At 37.4% G+C, this 20,593-nt stretch overlaps 2 protein-coding genes and 1 long non-coding RNA gene across 8 annotated transcripts in view; all 3 read right to left on the reverse strand.

Moving 5' to 3' along the window:
* LOC139784880 (neprilysin-1-like) overlaps positions 1 to 8,881 on the reverse strand; it is a 47,574-nt gene extending 38,693 nt beyond the window's left edge. For 2 of the 6 annotated variants that reach the window (XM_071724061.1, XM_071724060.1), the window contains exons 1-3: positions 5,173 to 7,567; positions 3,603 to 3,831; positions 2,333 to 2,371 (exon numbers count right to left, since the gene is read on the reverse strand). In XM_071724061.1, the coding sequence (XP_071580162.1) occupies positions 2,333 to 2,371; positions 3,603 to 3,831; positions 5,173 to 5,286 (382 nt within the window). In that variant the 5' untranslated portion in view covers positions 5,287 to 7,567. Of the gene's footprint in view, positions 1 to 2,332; positions 2,372 to 3,602; positions 3,832 to 5,172; positions 7,570 to 8,120 lie in introns of those variants that run through there. The other 4 variants (XM_071724059.1, XM_071724056.1, XM_071724057.1 and 1 more) reach the window with 4 other exon arrangements.
* Positions 8,882 to 9,498: 617 nt separating this feature from the next.
* Positions 9,499 to 12,319, reverse strand: LOC139784881 (uncharacterized). Its single transcript, XR_011721708.1, has 2 exons — positions 12,229 to 12,319; positions 9,499 to 12,150 (listed from the first exon to the last, which is right to left on the reverse strand). It is a non-coding gene; the product is annotated as an uncharacterized lncRNA (long non-coding RNA).
* A 502-nt stretch (positions 12,320 to 12,821) lies between these two features.
* Positions 12,822 to 14,118, reverse strand: LOC139784879 (uncharacterized). The gene is made up of 3 exons (XM_071724055.1): positions 13,500 to 14,118; positions 12,989 to 13,424; positions 12,822 to 12,942 (listed from the first exon to the last, which is right to left on the reverse strand). The coding sequence occupies exons 1-3, from the start codon at positions 14,116 to 14,118 to the stop codon at positions 12,822 to 12,824; spliced, it is 1,176 nt and encodes a 391-aa protein (XP_071580156.1).
* Positions 14,119 to 20,593: the final 6,475 nt, after the last annotated feature.

Genomic DNA, 20,593 nt, shown 5'->3' on the forward strand with positions numbered 1-20,593 from the left:
TATTACACATTTTGTAGATTACATGTGTAGTCTACTACACAAGTCACTTACCACCCGTGTAGTATATTACACATATAATGGATTACACGTGTAGTCTACTACACAAGTCACTTATTACCACACGTGTAGTATATTACATATATAGTGGATTACACGTGTAGTGGATTTCACCCTTCATGATTAGACGTGTATTCCATATTACAGGGATTTCACGCACTAAGTAATTACAGCGTGTAATAACTACAGATTATTGTGTTCCTTTCTGTGATAACTACAGGTGGTCCTGTAGTAACTACACAAGTGTAATATTTACTGGCTGTAGTTTCTTTCCGTAAGGGGTACAGTGTCGGCATTGCCCGGGCAATGTCAGCATTGCACAACGCGACTGGACAAAGTAGTTTATTAGCGGACATTGCCCGGTTTGATGTGGGCAAAGTTAACACTGCCCATCCAGCGATGGCAATGTCAGCAACTATTATCACATTGCGGACTTTGCTCGGTTCCAAGTGGGCAATGTCGACAATGCTAAATCCTAGTACTCTTAAGGCTCCTGGTCCCTGAGCCGAGAACTCCGAAGCGACGGTGGCGACGTACCGTCGCGGTAGAAATAAGAACTCTCTCCTCTCACTCTCTCCAATGGAGAATTCTGTCCTTTCAGTCCTTTGTGACATGTTGACAACCTATTTTGTTGTGCGTGCTATTTCTTTATTATTCGCTCTGTGCTTGTGCTCTAACGTTTAACGTATTCGTGAAAGTCGTAAAATTGGCCGAAAAGTAAGATTTGCACGCGGAAGGAACGTTTTCACCTCCTTTCGATAGTCGTTAAACGGCTGTTTTTCCCGTATGTTTAGGCTTCGTTTTATGGTTGTTTGTTTATTGTCGAGGGAAAAGGGTAGTTTTCGGCCAATTTCGGAAGTGTTCTGAAACAATCTATAGTGATGTTTTATTGAAATGTCTTTTTATTTGAAAATGGCACGCACAACAAAATTGGGTGTTTTCCTCGCCTCGATAGTAAGAATCCAATATGGCCGCGGTGACTACCCAGGAGCCTTAAAATTAATTATTATCTTAAATTTGTTATGGATTATATTATTTATCAGTTTGCCCAAATATGTCATATGAAACATTAATCAAGACACCTATATTACACAACAATATTATTATTATTATAGAGAGCGACATTAGTTATTTTATTAACAAAATAATCCATAACAAAACAATATTGAGATCGTTTTCTGGGTAACCTGTCAGTCTGAATAAATAACTAGGAATTTTGTAAAAAAAAATACATTTTAGATGACTTGTAGATTTCTTTTGCGTTGTTCTTTGTGTTCTTTGAATAATGATACTTCTAATATTGTGTTGCAAATTATAAATAAAAAATTAAATATTACATGTAAGTAGGGGAGACCGGGGCTAAAAGGTCAACGGGGTTGAAGCGTCAAATCAAATATCTCGGAACCTGTATATTGTGTGAACTCGCTATTAACATTGTAAACGCTGCTTATGGTACCCATGTGACCAACGGAGTTTCGGCAGGTTACCTGCCGTATTATGATTTTTACGAGGGCAAACGTGTTTTCGGAAGGTGAAAGTTACATTTTCTGCGCGTGGAAATTTTGTAATATCTGCAATAATATTTGCTCTCCAAATCTCGAGGTACGTGATTATAAAGAGTAATGCATGCTGAACACGAATCCAGTGTAGTTTTTTCATTATCGTTGATGTCTAATATTTCGTGGGCGATCAAACCTAAAACTTGTGTTTGGGGCTAATCGGTCAGTAAGCAGTCCAGATGCATTTCCAAGGCATTTCCGGGCATTTCCAGGCTCATTGCATATGGAATATGGATGAGACGGGAATTACAACCGTTCAGACACCGAATAGAGTCATCGGACGTCGAGGAGTGAAACAAGTCGGGCGAGTGACTTCTGCGGAAAGAGGAACACTCGTAACTATTTTTTAATAATGTTTCGCATAAAAATTTTAAATAAATTTTTATATTTTTCTCTTAAAAAACAATTATTAAAATGTATCCTATCATTTTTCAGGATTAGATGTACGTATATGTATTGAAAATGCAGTGTGACGTTTAAACCCCGGCATTTTTTAGATTTCAATTTTTCCACCGTTGTCGTTTTTGCTCTATACCGGTTAAACAAAGCGACATAGACAAAAATTTCCTATATAAATTTTGTAGCTAAAGGTTCACTCTTTACAGTGGTATACCACATTTAACTAAAATTATTTATTTTGTTGTTAAAAATCGGCACCGAAAAAAAACTGACCTTTTAGCCCCGGTCTCCCCTACATGTAAATTTTAAAAATATACCTGTTTGGACGCATTCTTCTGTCATACAAACGTTTGGATCTGAAAATAAAAAGCGGTAGAGATGTACTAAAATTTAAAAATATGAGAATTGTATTCTCATGTTCTCATCGTTTGATCCTTTTATACTCGAAAATTCTTGAATTTAGTCCAGTCGCCGCGCCAGGTCGATTGAGCATTTTTTTCGAGGTTGATGGCTTAAGTTAATGTTTTTTTTATGTTTTTTGGGTCGTAGAACAAGAATCTGTAAATAGTTTTTTCATAAGTCGATGCAATAAAAAGTTATTAACAATTTATTTGTTTAAATTGCCCTAGCGATCAAACTATACATCCTATAAAAAAATGAACTGGAGAAAATTTGTTCCTCTTTTCATTTTTTTATAGGATGTATAGTTTGATCGCTAGGGCAATTTAAACAAATAAATTGTTAATAACTTTTTATTGCATCGATTTACGAAAAAACTATTTACAGATTCTTGTTCTACAACCCAAAAAACATAAAAAAACATTAACTTAAGCTATCAACCTCGAAAAAAATGCTCAATCGACCTGGCGACTGGACTAATTACTATTTCTTTAGATACCCGGCCAAAAGTTTGAGACCACATATATAATTTAAAAATATTTAATAAAACGCTACTTAAAAATCTGATTCATATTTTACTCAATTTTTTTAAATTTAAAAGTAAATATGGTATTATATTTAGCGTAGTTGTGTAGTTAACATAGCATTGTTTAATTTAAAAAAATGGCTTATGACTAAAGTCTTTCTTCCAAAATTGAGCTCTGGAATATTTTAGAAGATGGGTGAAAAAATCGATCTTTCGCTTAAAAAAAATAAATAAATTTGTATCTAGGTTACCTAATTTGGTAAAAAAAGTGATTAAATATAGGAGTGAATACTTTGACAAAAAAGTGTCTAATACTCTTTAGTGTCTAATACTCTTTTCATCTTGTAAAAAATATTTTTTTATAAAACTTTTAAACATTTTATACCATTTTTCATGAACAAAATAATAAAAATATATTAAATTATAATGCATAAGCTTGATTTTATTTTATATAGACATTTTCAACTAATAGTTTCAAACTTTTGGTTGACAGTATAAGTTGAGAGTTTTTTTATTTTAAGATTTATTAAAACATTATCGATATTTCGATATTGTAAAAAAAAGTGATGCTATAAAATACTGATATCGTAATCACTAATTTCCATATATATGAACAGAATCCAAGTTGTACATAAGAGGTAAATATAAAGGGTGAAACTTACGAGGCTCTCGAACGCATTCGCGAGTGGTGTTCAATGCCAGTAATAGAAGTATAAACAGGCAAGTAGCCAGCAGAGTGATGGCTAATACGCCGAGTAAACGTTGCCTACTCACTGTTCCTCTTCGTCTTCGTGTGATTGAGGTAACACGTGTCACACCGATCGGCCTCTGTGGCTTAATCGGATGCTGAAGAACAGATGTGGTAGTTCCACCACGTGACCCATAAGTTACCTAAACGTAATCAGTTGGATAAAATAGCGGAAACGGATCGTTTGCATTTTCATTTCTTCAAATAAAAGAGAAAAGAAAGAAGAAAAGAAGAAAAGTGACAAAAAGATATACCTCTATAACTTTGATTTTAAGAGTAATTCTATTAATAGATCCGTATATGACTGTATCATTTGGTTTGATCATTTAAAGCATCTCTTTATTTTTGATAATATAAATTAATAAACACAGCAAGAATTTTCTATTTAAAAAAAAGCACAAATTTCATGTAAAAATTTAATGTAAAAAGATTAGTAAAAGTTAGAAATATCAATAACCTTTCAATGTTTAATTGTTTATATTTTTTTTAATAAAAAAGACATTTTTATTAATATCATATGTTGAGCTGAAATTGTTAAACAAAATTAAGAATTCCATGATACGTAATAAGTTTCTCTTCGAATAATCTTTATCAGTAAAGAAAATTGCTTATTTGTAAAAAGTAGAAACATATTCAAAAGTATACATATTTCTTATAATATTAGTTTAGAAAAATAAATGCTTATTCCTTCTAGTTTAAAATATCTATACATAATCATTTATAAATAATTAGGTTCGAAATATCAATAACTTGAAACGTTCTTGAATATGATAAATAAACACTTTCTTTAGACTATTGATCGCTTTTGGATTGTATTGCATGTACTTCGAATTTTTTTTGTGCACCTCTTCTATTGTTATAAATAAAGTGTAGAAAAGGGAAAAGCAGAGAAAAAAAATGAAAGAGTAAGGGAGGAAGAGGGGAGAAACAATGGAACGGAAAGAGTGAGGAAGAGCGGTAGAATGATATGGGGGGGGGGGGTGAAGAAAAGGATAGAGAAGGAGAGAGAGAGAGGGGAGGAGGGAAAGGGATATGAAGAGAAACATCATTATAAGCTATATTCTCTAAATGCATAATAAAAAGTCAAGTGATATAAAAACTAGTGATAGGATAAGAAAATGTTACTTTTTACTTTTGCACTACAGCTTTTTTAGCGAATAAGAAATATTCTGCTTAATATATTACCACGATAATGTGGCATTATATATTATATAATCATTAAAAGTATATCTTTATTCACCATTTTAATGGAATATTCTCTAATAATGTTATACGTATAATATAATAATTTATACATCTCTCTCTCTCTCTTTTTTTTCTTTCTCTCTCTGTGTATCACAAAAAATCGGTCTTTAAAGGTAGAATAACATGGTAGAAGTAGAGATGGTTAAGACCGTAATATTAAGAAATATTGGCAGTCCTTAGGAAACATGTGAAATTCAAACATTTTTCAGAAATCTTAATTATCGAAATAGTCTACATACTTGAAGAGAATTCGGAGTAGATATACTATCTTGACTAGTCGATTCCGGCAAATCAGCCGATTGTTCGGTAACGACGGTCGAAGCTAGATAGCCATTATTCCTCTCGGACTTCATTGTTGCTTTGCTGAGTTCCTCGCGAGACACCTTGAAACAAGCGATAGGTAGCACTCGCTCATTGGAGGGGCAATTAACGATTCACGACGCGGCTTTCTGCGAGAATTGGAGAAGACGGGAAGAAAATTCCAGGCTCGTACGACCACACAAGACACGTAGAATAAAATTCATCCGTATATTTTCTTCCGATTAAGACGAAGACGGTGCGGATGTGCCACAATTCTTGTCGCCGGTCGATTGTCAGTCGTTGGAACAATGAAAATATTTTCAACCAATTGTTGACCAAAGCTACATTAAGACAAATTTTTCACTTCTCGGAAAAAATCAATATCTACACGGAGAGAAAAATCAAATTATTTTTACGTGATAATTTTTTCACCTTAAATTTCTATCTATTTCTCATGTTATTATCCTGTGAATTGAAGTATTTTTAACGTGTTTGACAGCTATCTTATACTAAGTACGCTTGTCCTAGGATTATTACTCGAAATAAATCTTTATTTAATAACAACGCCACTATAAAAACAGCAGACGCTCTGCCTCTTTAAATTTACATGCGACCCACCGGATTTTACCGTGTCGCTCATGTAAAGTTTCAGCCGCCTAGCACCATGGATCCCTATAGATATACATATACGTATATACGTATTTTTACTAAACGCCCACCGAAAAATGTCGTGGGTCAATAGTAACTGTAAGACAGCTGAATGACACGCATTGGTGCCATGGCGACGCTAGTAACTAAAACTTGGTAATCGTATGATAATACATATATTTATAAAGCTTTTCTAATAAAAACAGTATCCACCTTCTAAAAGCATGAATTTTGTAGGATAAGAAGTTGAATTTATTGTAAATATAACATGAGAAAAGTATAAGGTATTTATAATACAGGTTCACATAGTATTACGACTTGATTTTTCTCTCCGTGTACGTAGTAAAATGTATGATTGGTAAAATCTGTATTTGACCAAAAAATACAATAAAAGTCACATGAAAAAAACAAAGAACATATTTTGACATAAACTGGTTTGTATAAAGATTGTTTTCTCGTATTGCGCTCATTTGTTAAATCTTTTTAAAATTCTGAGACAAATCATACATAAACTTTATGCTGATATTTAATTATATAAATAGAGTAGATGATAATATTATGGAACTTGAGTATAATAATATAAAATATCTCGTATCTATTTTGCATTGCAATTATATTTTTTCTGAATTATAACATTATTGAATGATAGGTACTCAACCGTTCTATTAAGAAAACGTTCAATAAAGCTAATAAAAAAATTTCTATGGCTAATAAACTGGAACGCCTTAATTTATTTCAGAAATTTTCAAATTTCTATTGAGCAATGTGTACGTTGTTATATATTTCATAAATTTAATTCATTCATAATACTTGTTCATAAAACATGCTAGACTTAGAATGTACAAATCTTAACAATGAAGTTTTTTACGATTTTCATAACAATGGTAATCTTAAACATGGTTTTATGTATGTAATATGGAGCTTCTAATTTTACAGTACTAGATTAATTAATTGGAAAGTTGAGGCTCTGTTGGACATCCACACGTAAAGGAAAACGGGCTAATTAAGAGCCAATCGCTGTTGACCGTGCGAAAAACATTTATTCTTCTTTAGAAACGCTCATTCTTCTTTATTGAATACTAACTTCGGACCGAAGATGTTAGATGCTGAAGATGGTCCGAATAGGGACCGAAACGTACGGCACGATTGGCTCTTAATTAGCCCATTTTCCTTTACGTGTAGATTAATTAAATAAGCAAGTTTCAAAGTTTTAGTATACTGCAAGCAATGTATCTTATGTAAGTTTTTAAATATATAGATATCTTTAGCATCATAAATTAAAGAAATTTTAAGTAAAATAATAAAAATATAAATAAATAGTAAAACACTTTTTGATTAAAAAAATTTTGCTCGAAAATTCTTATTTATATAACTATTTAATACTAATAACCATTTTTTTAAAAAGCAGGTATTTAATTTCAAATATTGACAGACGTAACATAAAATGGGATAGACAAAAATTTTCAATTTATATAGAATTTCTTCTTGATAAATTAAAAATAACAGAGTACATAGGAAAAGAATACAAAACATATAATATAGTAGAAAGAACTTTATCTCTTTCTCTCTCTCTAATTTGACACTGAGAAAAAATATTCTGCATTTTAGTAAGTATTAATTGCATACAACTGTGACTCCATTTACTAAAATAAAGAAAATTTTCCTTTTTATTAGTATATTTTTTCTCAGTGAATACACATATACTAATAAAGAAAAAAATTTTATTTATTTTAGTAAATGGAGTCACAGTTGTATGCAAACTAATGTTTACTAAAATGCAGAAAATTTTTTTTCAGTGTGTGTGTGTGTGATAATTCTCTTATATAAATATTGAAATAAATATATGTTAAATTGAAAAAAAACAAAGGTTTTATTGACTAATTATATGTTAAAAATTTGATACATCTAATTAGTTTATGTGTTGTAAACTTCAATCACTTATAGCTTGAAAGTTATTTTAATTATAACACTGAAAAAAAAACATAACCAAGATTTTTTATTTTCTTTCATACATTATTGAATTAACGTATATAGCCATAACTTCTATCACTCATTGTCAATTAAAATATACTAATAAGAATATGTATAAGTATACTTTACAGTGATACCAAATAAAATAAAACTCAGATGAAAATTATTTATAATAAATTAATTTTGTGATAATTTTTTTATAAATCAGCTAATGAATGCTTCATAGGATTTGGATTCTGGACGATAAGAATCATTAACTGGTGTTTACATTTATCATTAATTGATTAGTTAGCAATCAACGTTTATCGAAAATTATCCACACCGAGATGACAATTTTAACGTAATTTATTCCGTGACAAACAAGGAACAAACAGATGATGATCGAAACGAAACGCAACCGAGCGATGTCAAAACGCGTGAAAAAACTCGCGGTAGGGCGAGTTCACATTCGTCGCTCGTGTATAGAAGCAACAAGCGTCCTGCGAAAAACTGTCGAGGATGTCGATCGAAGCCGCCACTACCGCCACCACTACTACCATTGGTGGCGACACGATTACGATAAGGGGCACAAGAGAGGGTGCGTGTGAGAGGGGTAGCATCATGCAAAGGTGTGGGGATGCTATGAGGTCAAGTCAGGGAAAAAAAAGAACCGGTCGATGCTGCAATGCAGCGGTGATCTCACTCGTGCTACGTCGCGTAGCGGCGACGGCGCGAAGCTGTTTAGATTTTACTCTATCAAGGCGATTGACATAATTGACAATGTGGCGCGCGACAGAATTTATTCAATACAAATCTACAAAAATTTTCAGATCTACAACCAACTTGTCGAGAATAAATCCAGATAACTCGAAATTGAAAATAAATTTTACAAAGTGTCTGCTAACAAATTTTGTTAGCAAAATATCACCAGAAATATAACAAAATTTGGTAACATAATATGTCGGATTGACTATATAAAAACTGAATAGAGTGTGTCATTTTGTAACCATGCATATTATATAAGACACTGAAGAGATGACCCAAAGAAAGGGTTGAAACGTACAAATCCTATTTGTGAAATGTAATAAATTATATTGCGCACAAACTACTACGCCTTGCTCTTATTGCCAAAAGTATTAACCCTTAAGTACACTGGCAGGGTCTGGCTGGATTCCAAGCTCTTTTTATTACGTATTTTCTTAGTTATCCCTGCCGAAAAAGCTTGATTAAAACCATTAGAAAATCCCTATTTAGTCTAATAAGATTAAATTGTGTTTTTAAACCTGCATTTTCTATTAAAACATAATTACTACTCTCAAATCGATTATACTTTGTTGAACTGGAACTTATGCCGATAGTATAAATAAAGTCTCTATGGTTTTGAATCAGATTCGATATAAGAAACATTCACATTCCGTCCTATATGTTTTAATATGTCTATATTGGTTCCGATTACGCTCAATCGTAAAATAGTAATCAAAATCTTAACAGTTTTTATTAACGTTTTTGAACCATGTTGAACCGGAATTTAAAATGTATAATTGGAAATTATCACTGTGGAACGAATATATAATTCTAACGGTTTGCATCGGATTTAATACAAATATATCCTTTCAATATCCTATCGCTTTCATTGCCCGGGAAAAAAAACCTCTTATTTGTTCATATTAGTTCATATTAGTTTATATTAGTAGATATATGATTATACATGATCATATAAGAAATAGAAAATATAATCTTAAACAATATTATATGAGAATGTATAATTATATATGGCTATACAGTCAGTTAAGTAAGAGCGTGTACAGCATAACTGGCAGCTGGTTTTAAAATATCGCCCTAATTTTTGCGTGAGTCGATAGATGGAACTTTTGTCCTGGATGCTTTGTCACGAAAGATTCAGTTGGTGTTGAATTCTTGCCTGAGAAAATAATTTCGTTATTTATTTGAGAATATGGAATAACCGTTTCTCTGTGACCCGTTTTTTTTTTAAGTAAGAGCGTGTACAGAATAACTGGCAGTTGGTTTTAAAATATCGCTCTAATTTTTGCGTGAGTCGATAGATGGAACCTTTGTCCTGGATGCTTTGTCACAAAAGATTCAGTTGGCGTTGAATTCTTGCCTGAGAAATACGTAAACCGCCATGAGTGCCGCATTTAGTCGAAAGCATGCCTCGAAGATGCCAGGCAATTATCGACGCCGGTGGTGACTGGACACATTATTGATGGAAAAGCATCTTTCTTCTGATGGAGTACAACAAACCCATGTATTTAAAAATCATTTGAAATAAATTTTTCTACACATTAACCTGTACACGCTCTTACTTAACAGACTGTATATAAGCATATATAATTATATATCTAAGAAAAAATACCTCTTATTTGTTCATATTAGTAGATATATAATCATATAATGGTATAATAAAGATATATATATGGTCATATAAAAAATGAAAATATAATCTTGAACAATATTATATAGCTATCCAGACAGCACAAAGATGTCTAAAAGATGACTAAAAGATGACAAATTCTCGGCTTAGATGTCTTTTCGTTAAAGCTTAAAGTCGACTAAAAGATGACTAAAAGATGACTTATGTCCCACTAAATGTCGTCTTATAGCTGAAATTTATAAGATGACTAAAAAACATCTGATATTAGACATCTTTTAGCCATCCTTTAAAATTGTATTGTAGACATGTTTTCGTTCTTTAAATTGTATATAAATTTAATTTATAAATGAAAAGTTTATGTTAATAAAACTTAAAGTTATAATTTTAAAAAACATTTTATTGCAACAAAAGAACATTTTATTTCAATGAGTATTCCAGCGAGGGTTAGAATCGGGTCAGAGTCGAGTCAGAGTCAGGTTAGAGAGTCAGGGTGGTTTATCTGTTTCCACCGGATCAGAGTTACACCAGGGTTGCGGCAAGGTTGAACATAACCAAATGTGCAAAATATCAGCTGTATACAACAGTAGCCTGATATTAAGATTATGCGACTAAGAACATCATAAAATATCATGGACCTGAAAACGATAATGTTAATTTTACAAGTTAACAAGTAATATGCAGAAATTATTTTTTATTCCAAGATCGGCGACGAAAATCAGCACAAAGGTTATCTCGTTGGCAACACTACAGTAACCCTAACTCGACTCTTGTTGTTTCCACCGAACCTCATTTGGACCTTACCTTAAAATTTTGTTGGGTAGGGTTCACACAGATTCGAGTTTGGTGTTTCCACCGTAAGAGCGCTCACCCCAATTCGACTCTGTCTGACCCGACTTTGACTCGATTCTAACCCTCGATGGAAACATACTTAATATAATCACTTTTATATAGATTGCACGTACAATAACACATCATATGAATCAACCAATGTTATAACATATATTTTACGCAATAAGCTCCCCAAGTAGCAAGATGACGTCTAAAGACGTCTTGATGACGTTAGAGGACGTCATTAAAACGGAATTAATACGTCATTTGACGTCACTCTGCTATCTGCCCAGCGAGAAATGACCCATCGAATCGACGTCTATCGACGTCTAATTGACGTCAATTAGACGTCGATAGACGTCGATTCGATGGGTCCTTTCTAGCTGGGTGGGTCTAGTCTTAATAAACACCTCCACATGATATAGCGTTGCGATTAAAAGTGAGATCGCAAAGGGAATTGCTTAGCGTCAATTTGTGACCTCCGCTCCGTTGAAAAATTTTAGGTTATGTTCAGCAGAGAAAGCAGATTAATGAGCGCTCTGTGATTTGGAGTATTCTTTTAAACCTTTGATAGATCTAGAAGAACGTATAATATATACTAATCAGGAACAATAAAATTAATCACCAAACGCTCACTGCAAGCTCCTTTCTGTGCTGAACGCTTCCATGATTTTTCAATACTCCAAAGCCTTAATTGTAGCTTCGAGTCGAGGGGTTTTTTCATTGGTGTCCTCGGGTGAGGACGGTTAGGTGCCTTGTGCACATATGGCAATTGGCACATATAGTCTAGTCCTAATAGATTTTATAGCTCTAGCACTAAGTCACTTAGCCCGTGAACTTGAAAAGATTATCCATAACTCAAACGCTAGATCACTTTGCCTGTAGACCTGATGAATTTAAAAATTATATATAAAACGTCCCAGTTCTTTGTTTGGATAAGGCGGAAAATGTCGATTTCCTCGGTGAAACCAGCCTCTCTTAGTTCAAAATCCAAAACAGCTCTTCGCTCATCATATGTATGACATCTCAATAGTAGGTGGTGAATATCTTCACGTTCGCATCCACATTCACATCTCTCGCTGTCAACGTAACCTTTTCTCTTGAGGGAAGCACCAAGATTATAATGGTTGGCTCTCAATCTGTTGATTAATGTAATAAAATATCTCTTAGCTCTAACCTTATGGAATCATGGCTTCGCAGATTCTCGGTCATAGAATAAGAATAGATCGAAATAGAAAGTGCCCTTATGTTGCGCATCGCGCACGATCGATATCTGAGTTGACTCCCATGTCTCCCTCCTGGCATGCGCCAAGAGATCCCCCACCGGAACAGAAATGGTGGGGTCAGCCTCCTCCTCTGCCACCTCCTTAGCCAAGCCGTCGGCCATCTCATTACCCAGAATTCCCACGTGAGCTGGGATCCACACTAACACGATCTTTTTACCGCGGCATTTTTCCAATTTATAAATGAGAATTCTAGCTTCAGTAACGTATTTGTTTTTATGTACGTTCAGATGATTGTTCTTAATTGATTTAAGGACCGATTGACAGTCTGAAAGAATAATTATCTCTTTTCTCATCGCGTCACACCGAAGCCATAAGAGTTGAAGCGCAGCGCAAACCGCGAATGCCTCAGCGGTAAAAGAAGAGCAGAGTCTAGGGAGACTTATTTTGTAAGCCTCGTCTGAGTCGCAAATAACAATGCTCGCCCCCGTGGATACAGCTGATTCGCTGAAAGATCCATCCGTATAAATAATATCGAGATCCGTACCTAAATGATGTTTCTCAGCGATCCTACATATGAGAGAGCGGTCTGAAAACCTTTCACATTTTCTCTGAGCACCAGTGGACAGGTCAACCATTGGTTTGAAAGTATGGGCGCCATATGTATCCTGGAAAATAGCAAATTTTTCTACAGGGCCAATGAGATGGCCAAACCGAACGGCCCTTCTCCAGATCTCCGAAAGAAGTGATGGTTTATAGGCGGGTTGTCTGAATCGGATATAGTTCTCGCCGTCCACCAGAGCTCGCAGCTTATCACATATGCCATTACGATTATGAGCGATCGCTTTGTTGACGAAATTGGTGCCCAACATCATTGCTCGAGCTCTCAAATGCATAACCTTCGCCTCAGCCACAATCACATTATTAGGCGTAGAATTCCTGTATCCTAGAGCTGTGCGGATACCCATAAACTGGGCTCTTTCCAGTTTTAACTGTAACGAAGAGTCTCTGAGAAAAAATACAAAACTTCCATAGTCAATGATGGACCTAACAGCATCAAGGATGTGTTTACTTCCATACCCCTGGACATTCCACATAGCTACCTGACAATCGAATTGGCGCGGCTCACCTTGCCTCTCAACGCCTGTATCTGTCCATCAAAACTCAGCTTGTTGCCACACTCCCAAGAATTTGGCAGCCCCACAGTTGGGAACCTCACACTCACCAATGCGAATGCTCATCCTTCTATCGATATATCCGCTCCTGGAAAATTCCACGAGTACGGTCTTCTTGGGTTCAAGATCCAGTCCTATCTTGCGGAGACGCTCAGCGATAATGTTCACCGCCTGCTGAAGTAAGAGACGATTTCGCTCCCGGTTAGGTCCGCCAACATACAGTCCGATGTCGTCCGCAAACTCCACCGCTTCAATACCCTCCGGAAGGTCCGCGCATAGATCCCGCGTATATAGCGAATACAGTGCCGGGCTCAGCACAGCACCCTGCGGGAGCCCCCTATAGACGAAGCGATCCACGAAATCCCGGGTGTTTACAATAAATCGCACCTTTCTCCGATACAGCCAGTTGCTGATGAATCTGGCTATGGCAGGGGGGCAGTCAAGCGCTAACAGCTTCGCCAGCATGATCCGATAGTCAACGCAGTCATACGCAGACGAGACATTCAAAAAGGCAGCAAGGGTATATTCACCCAAGCACATGGCCGCTCTGATGTCAGCAACGATTCTTGTAAGGTTGTCCATACAGGATTTGCCTCTGCGAAAACCACTCTGCGACGGGCTAAACCTCTCTTCCTTCTCCGCCCACCAGATCAACCTCTCGTTTATCATCCTTTCCATAAGCTTACCGATACAGGAGGACAGTGATATAGGCCGCACCTTCTCCCGGCCTATCTTGTCAATAAAAATTACCTAGTAATTCAGCCAGTCACTGGGTAGGAAACCCGTGGCCCACACTCTATTAAAGATATCCAAAAGGCACTCCCTGGCATTCTCCGGGAGGGCCCTGATAGTTTGGTACTCGATGCCGTCCAAGCCAGGAGACGAATCCCTCCTAATCATTTCCATTGCTCTGTCAAACTCTGATCGGGAAAATGGGGCATCCAACTCATCGTCGACTCAACATTCGCCAAAATCCGTGACAGGTTCAACCCCCGCCGAGGGGGGAGCAAGTCCATCTATGGTCGATCTGACAACTTCCTCTCTATTTTTAGTCGGCCAAGCATTCCAGTCCACATTTTTTCTCGCATTCTTGATAATGCTCATAATTTTCCAGACGTAAGACAGACTTGTGAATCTATTTATCTCAAAACTTATCAAAACTGACTTTTTTCTTAAGTTTGATAGTTTGTCGTGCTATCGCAGCGTCCCTCTTGTATATCAACCAATCTCGCAGACTCTTGGAGTTCTTAAACGTGGACAAAGACTTCCTTCTATTCCGGATAACCTCATCACACTGTACGTCCCACCATTTGTGTGACCGCTTTCTCTTCTCAGGAGCGATAAGAGCTGGTAGAGTCCCAGCCCGTCTACCCGATGCCTTTATAACCGCATTCTTGATAATATCGATAAATGTAGAGTAGTACGATTCAAAGTCCTCCTTCAAGAAATCCCGACAAGTATAGAATAATGTCTTGATCTCAGTCTTCACAAGCTCAGTAAATCGACTCCAGTCGGTCTTTTTGGTAGACAGCCGGTTCGTAGTTTTCCCATAAATTAATGGAGAATTGTCAAATAAAAAGGAAATGGGGTGGTGGTCACTACCCCACGAGTCCGCAAGTTGACAATAGGATATGTCTCCCGATACAGAAGGCGAGCCAAAGAGTAAGTCCAGATTGGAGTCACGTTGTCCCCTGACTCCGCTCCGAGAACTCGTGTCGATATTGACGCAGATGAGGCCCTCGTCGTCCATGATTTCCTGCAGTAAGTCCCCTTTAGCATCTGTAGTCGGGCAGTTCCATGCCACATTGCGAGCATTAAAGTCACCGAGGAAGATCGTATCTAAACTGTTCTCCCCAATAGCGTCAAAAATAGGTCTTAGATCACGTCTGGTCATCGGTTCGCTGGGATGCCTATAAATGGCAACAATATTGAAATTACGAGTAAGATTGTTAGTTTTGACGCACACAACATCATATCCAACGGGAAGAACACCGGGAACAGGCACCATATCAAAACCCAGGGTGCTTCGCAAGGACACAGATACGCCTCCGCTGCCCAGTCTGTTACCACTGCATACAGAATTAAAATTAGGGAAAGAAACACGACGAGGACCCGTGCATCTGGTCTCTGTCAGGACGACAATGTCGTATTCCATGACATGTCTAGATAGCTCTTCCTTGCAGCTGCCATAGCCTCGACAATTCCATAGGAGAAGCTGGAATTATACTGAAGGGGGGAGTGTGGACCCCCCCGAACCAACCATGTTATGCTCTTTATTCTTATTATCTACTGTTGATCTTCTGTTTCTCTCATCTCTTTCAGGCATATCCCTACGAGGCGGGCAGGCAGTCCACCCGTCGCTCCTCAAAGCGTCAATTAAACACTCCCTCGCCGATGGGAATCTCCGCAATAATAGCATGATGCTATCGACCATTTCGCCGACCGATCCTTGTGCCGTGCTATCGCCGACCCCAACAGTACCCTGCTGCAGTACTTGTGCCCAAGAGGCCCCATTACGAGCCGAGGACAGTGCAAGGCCTCTCCTATCTGAAGTGATGTCCTCCTCTCGAGTATTAAATTGTCCAAAATAGTTCCCAATACCCTTGGACAAGGCGCGTTCTTTCTCTCTAGGTCGGGGAGCAATATTCCGGTCATATGTCGGTCGGACACTACAGTTTCTCCCGACCGCCCGTTACCTCAGGAGGCACTGAATTATGAGTCGGTAAAACAGGCCAATCAATTGGATTCACACTGCTAACCATTGGCTTAGTGGGAACTGAAGATTCCCCCTCCATAATTCGTCGAGCTCTATGGAAAGAGATGTTGTTATAGGCCATAATAACATTAATATTTTTATTTTTTACATGCACGGGGCAACCGCGGAATGTGGACTTGTGTTGTCCACCACAGTTATGACAACATACCGATTTTTCGCAATGACCGTGTGATTTGTCACCACAAACTATGCAACGTGTTTCGCTTTTGCATGCAATCTTCGTATGCCCGAACCTAAAGCAGTTGAAGCACTGCCGTGTTTGAGAAATAAAAGGTCTTACTCTTAGGCCGACGCCGCTTCGAAAAATTTTCAGGTCACGGATCTTGTTGGACCTGAAAGTAATTATGATGTTATCGGTGGCTACCAGAGACGATTTTGATTCAATCGGGTTTTATTTTTGACAATACATCCTTTCTAATTTCAGGATGTTGGACTTGTCCTGCACCTCCTCCCACAATTCAGGAATCCCAGCCGGCCAATCTGAAATAACTCCTCTACATATAAATGAGCGTTGCTCAACGTGGGATTTAATTTTTTTGACATGCATCCTATCTATGGTATCAAGCGCCCGGTTGGCGTCAGTTGCTTTCTCGAACTCAGCTTCGGCAGAGAAATGATTGATCATCTCCAGTGAGGACGGACAAATTTGAAGCTCAGAAAGGGTCATCCACATTTTAAATTTATTCCTGCCCTTTCTGGTAGTAGAATGTTCTGGCGGGAACCGAATAATAACTTTAGCGTTACCTGAATAATCGTCGTCAAATCTCACATACCGCTGTGTCTCCGTATTATTGTTCAAAGAGCATTTCTGAAGAGCAAAATCGTAAACATAATACGATTCCTTGTCGGTCGTCAGTGTCGAAAGTCCCGCACTGGTATCACGCGGCTCGTCGCTCGTGTTCACGTGATCGCACGAACCGATCATGCGATCAGTCTGTGTCTTATTGTTATCTACATCTAAAAAACTAGTTGGCGGGGTCGCTTTATTTATCAAAAGCTCGCGATCCCCCGTGTCAGAATCCTTATTTATATTAATCTCCACTTCCATCTTGTTCTCGTGGGCGGTAGATACGTGTCGTCTCTTAAAAAACTCCTTCTCCCTCTGTTGTCTTGAAACGGTCATACGTCGATTAATATTTCCAGCACGGATGGAATCTGGCTGTTCGTCAATTACAATATCCTTCGTGAATTCGTTAAATTCCTCCTCGGAGACACACGTTCTCAGTCTTTTACTGCACTGTGTGTCGTCACCATGTGCACGGTTGTCAGCACTCAATGACTGTGATTTATCCAAGTCCGAAAAATCCATCCTTAATTAGTAATTACGATAGACGCTCCCCCTCAGAAAGGGGAGCAACAAAAACCAGAGCAAAACCCACCCGAAAAGACAGGGAGCGCAGAAAAGTTTTACGCGAAAAGATGAGGCCACACACACCAATAGCTATCTATCTATATGGGGAGAGCGAAAGCAAAACCCGTCCGACTCGCACGGCGGTTCGAGCGGAACTCCGCTTCAAGTCGATCCTACTTTTAGGTTAGGTGGTTGTTCCATAACTTGCGCATGCGCATTACAAAAAGCGTCAAGTAAGACATCTTTTAGACGACTTTTCGTTCAGTTAAACAGTCGACTTTTCGTGTAGTCGGAAAGACGTCTTTTAAACATTTTTTCGTCTAGCCGAAAAGACGACTATAAAAAGACATCTTTTCGTCATCTTTTAGTTTTATGTGCTGTCTGGGTATACAGGGTGTCCGGAAAATCGCCCGCAGTACTTTGAGACGTGATTCGGGACCCAAAAAGAAGGAAAAAAGCTATATAAACATAGGTCCGGAAATAAGTCGTTTCCGAGTTATAGCCACTTTTATGTTAAAAAATCATAATTTATAGAATTAAATAAGTTGTTCAAAATGACCACCTTCAGCACGAATGTAGGCCCTTATTCTTCTATCAAAGAAATTCCGAACTCTTTGAAAAACATTTGGATCCCTTCTTATTTCTTCGAATCCATGAATTTTATTCTTTGTCTTAAGTCAACAATATTATTGGGCGCATTTATGTAAACTATTGACTTTATGTGACTCCATAGATAAAAATCAAGTAGATTCATGTCTGGTGATCTTGGGGGCCAGGCAACCGGACCTATCGCCTTATCCATCTCTGGCCATAATTTCGATTCAAATGATCTCTGGCTACACGGCTAAAATGCGCAGGTGCACCGTCATGCATGAACCACATGTTTTGTCATATTATATTAAAGGGACGTTTTCAAGAAAGTGGCCTAACTCTTCTCTAAGAAATCGTACATAATTCTGGTCATTTAATCTCCTAAAGCAATTGATCAAAGGAGGCATCAACAACAGTTTAGTTGCACGGTATGGGCGGGTATTATTGGTGACGAAGTTATAGGGCCATATTTCTTTGAAGAGAGATTAAATAGCCAGAATATGAGCATATAAGACATTACAGAGATATTTTTTCCCGGGTGAAGTCAACTAATTTTGGCTGAGTTTAATCATAAAATGCCATTAAAAAAACAATCTGGTTTTTAATAATTTTTATAGCGTTTTCGAACTATGTTAAATCAGTTTTTATTATATTTGACTGGAAATTATCCCGCTGAAATGGAGAAGTTTCTATAAATATAAATCAGATTCCTCAAAAATAGCCACATTTTGTCTTATCAATTTGAATAGGTCTGTATTGGTAGCCGCGCGTTCGCCCGAAAAAAAATCCGCTCTCTTAGCAGGTCACCCTAGTAGTAATTGCGCCCAACGTTGATTGACATTGACGATCGAATGGACTAGTGAGGACCCTCTGACTCTAAAGCCGGTTTTACAATACGTCGCAAACGATGGCAACTGCTAGTTAAAAAGTGTTATTTCTGATTACCGATTGCCAGTTACCGTCGCCAAAAAAGTTAAAAGTTTGCCAACTCTCTTTTGACAACCGCAATTGACAAGCGCAACGTGGAAATAACACTTTTCAACTAGCAGTTGCCATCGTTTGCAACGTATTGTAGAATCGGCTTAAGACTTAAAACGTCCTTTAAGGATATTGACGATATCCATAGGTTATCCGTTTTACGTTCTTCGGACATTCTATGGACGTTCATAGTATTCTGTTTATGAAATTGGTGGACATGCTTATACCCCTAAAACATGTCCACAGGATATCCGATGGACGTCCTATGGACAAAATGAAAGGGAACATCCAGAATTGTAATTTACATTAGAAAGATAAAAACAATAAAATATATAAATATTTTAAAATAATATTTATTTTAAAAATTATATAAAATTATATACATATATGTATCCACACAAACATTGCATACACACATTGTTAAACGTATTGCACACGTGCATTCCAAATTAAATAAAGAAAACAGCAATTTGTTCAAAATAGTTATAAAAACTAATGTGGAAATTTCAATAAGGGTGTTTACTCACAATCAAATTTTATAAAAAAAAATTCCAGATTTTCTAGAAATTTTACTCCAAATTCACACATTTGCATTGTTTAAAAACAAAAATGACTCAAAATGAGCAAAAGTGAAATAAATTCACAAATTGCATGTGCAAATGCAAATGTTTACAATGAAGAATATGTTTAATTTATTTTATTTTGCTTCTTTCCCTGCTCTTTCTTTTGCACGTCTCAGCCAAGTTTTAATGGCTCAACTTCTTTTCGATTTTCCGCTGCTATACACAGTAGAGCACGTTTTAAATATAAAAAAAACATAATATAGACATAATTATATTGTTACACCCGAGCTGTACGCCCGTGCTGCGCGTCATGCGAGTCGCCCGCTATGTTCTGGAATTCTGTCTCTCCCGTAAAAGAAGACGCGAATCGTCCTTAGCGACGGTTGTTATTTATCATTGATGTTCAGATTACGCTCTGGGAATCCGTCACGTTCGGGCGTGTTTACCCGAGCTCCCTGTACAAACGAGCTAGATTAATAAACAAGTTCCTTTTCTCTGTTTAACGAGCCTTACTTCCTTGTGTGAGTGTCGGAGCACGCGTCGCGCGTGAGTGTGAGTGTGGAAGTGCGGTGGACGCGCGACGAGCGTAACATTTTGGGGGCTCGTCCGGGATACGACGAGCGACGGTCAGGAATATCCTCATGGCCACGAGGAAGAGGCTTTGGCTGGAGACGCCTCACCGGGATGCCACCGAAGCGCCAGCGATCACGACGCTCTTTTTTTTTTTGTTTCCGTGGGAAGAGGTAAAATGCCTCGCGCATTCCTGACCCCGGCCGTCAGGATATGTGGGGCTTGCACCCACTAAACATCCTCTCCCTTAAACAAAGCACTCGGGACACAAGTCACGTGACATGGAACACTGGAGGTACACTTCACATCACGCAA

Source organism: Temnothorax nylanderi, unplaced genomic scaffold (assembly GCF_030848795.1).
Source record: "Temnothorax nylanderi isolate EJ_2023f unplaced genomic scaffold, tnyl_v1.0 TNYL_tig0696_pilon, whole genome shotgun sequence".
Lineage (NCBI taxonomy): Eukaryota > Metazoa > Arthropoda > Insecta > Hymenoptera > Formicidae > Temnothorax > Temnothorax nylanderi.

Bases quoted from the DNA above. Each gene is read 5' to 3' on its own strand.
- LOC139784879 (XM_071724055.1), bottom strand. From the start codon at position 14,118: ATGATAAACGAGAGGTTGATCTGGTGGGCGGAGAAGGAAGAGAGGTTT. The intron at 13,425-13,499 runs GTGAGTGTGAGG...TTTGATGGACAG, and splicing joins AAGGATGAGCATTCGCATTG to ATACAGGCGTTGAGAGGCAA. The intron at 12,943-12,988 runs GTTTGGCCATCT...GCTATTTTCCAG, and splicing joins ATCTGGAGAAGGGCCGTTCG to GATACATATGGCGCCCATAC.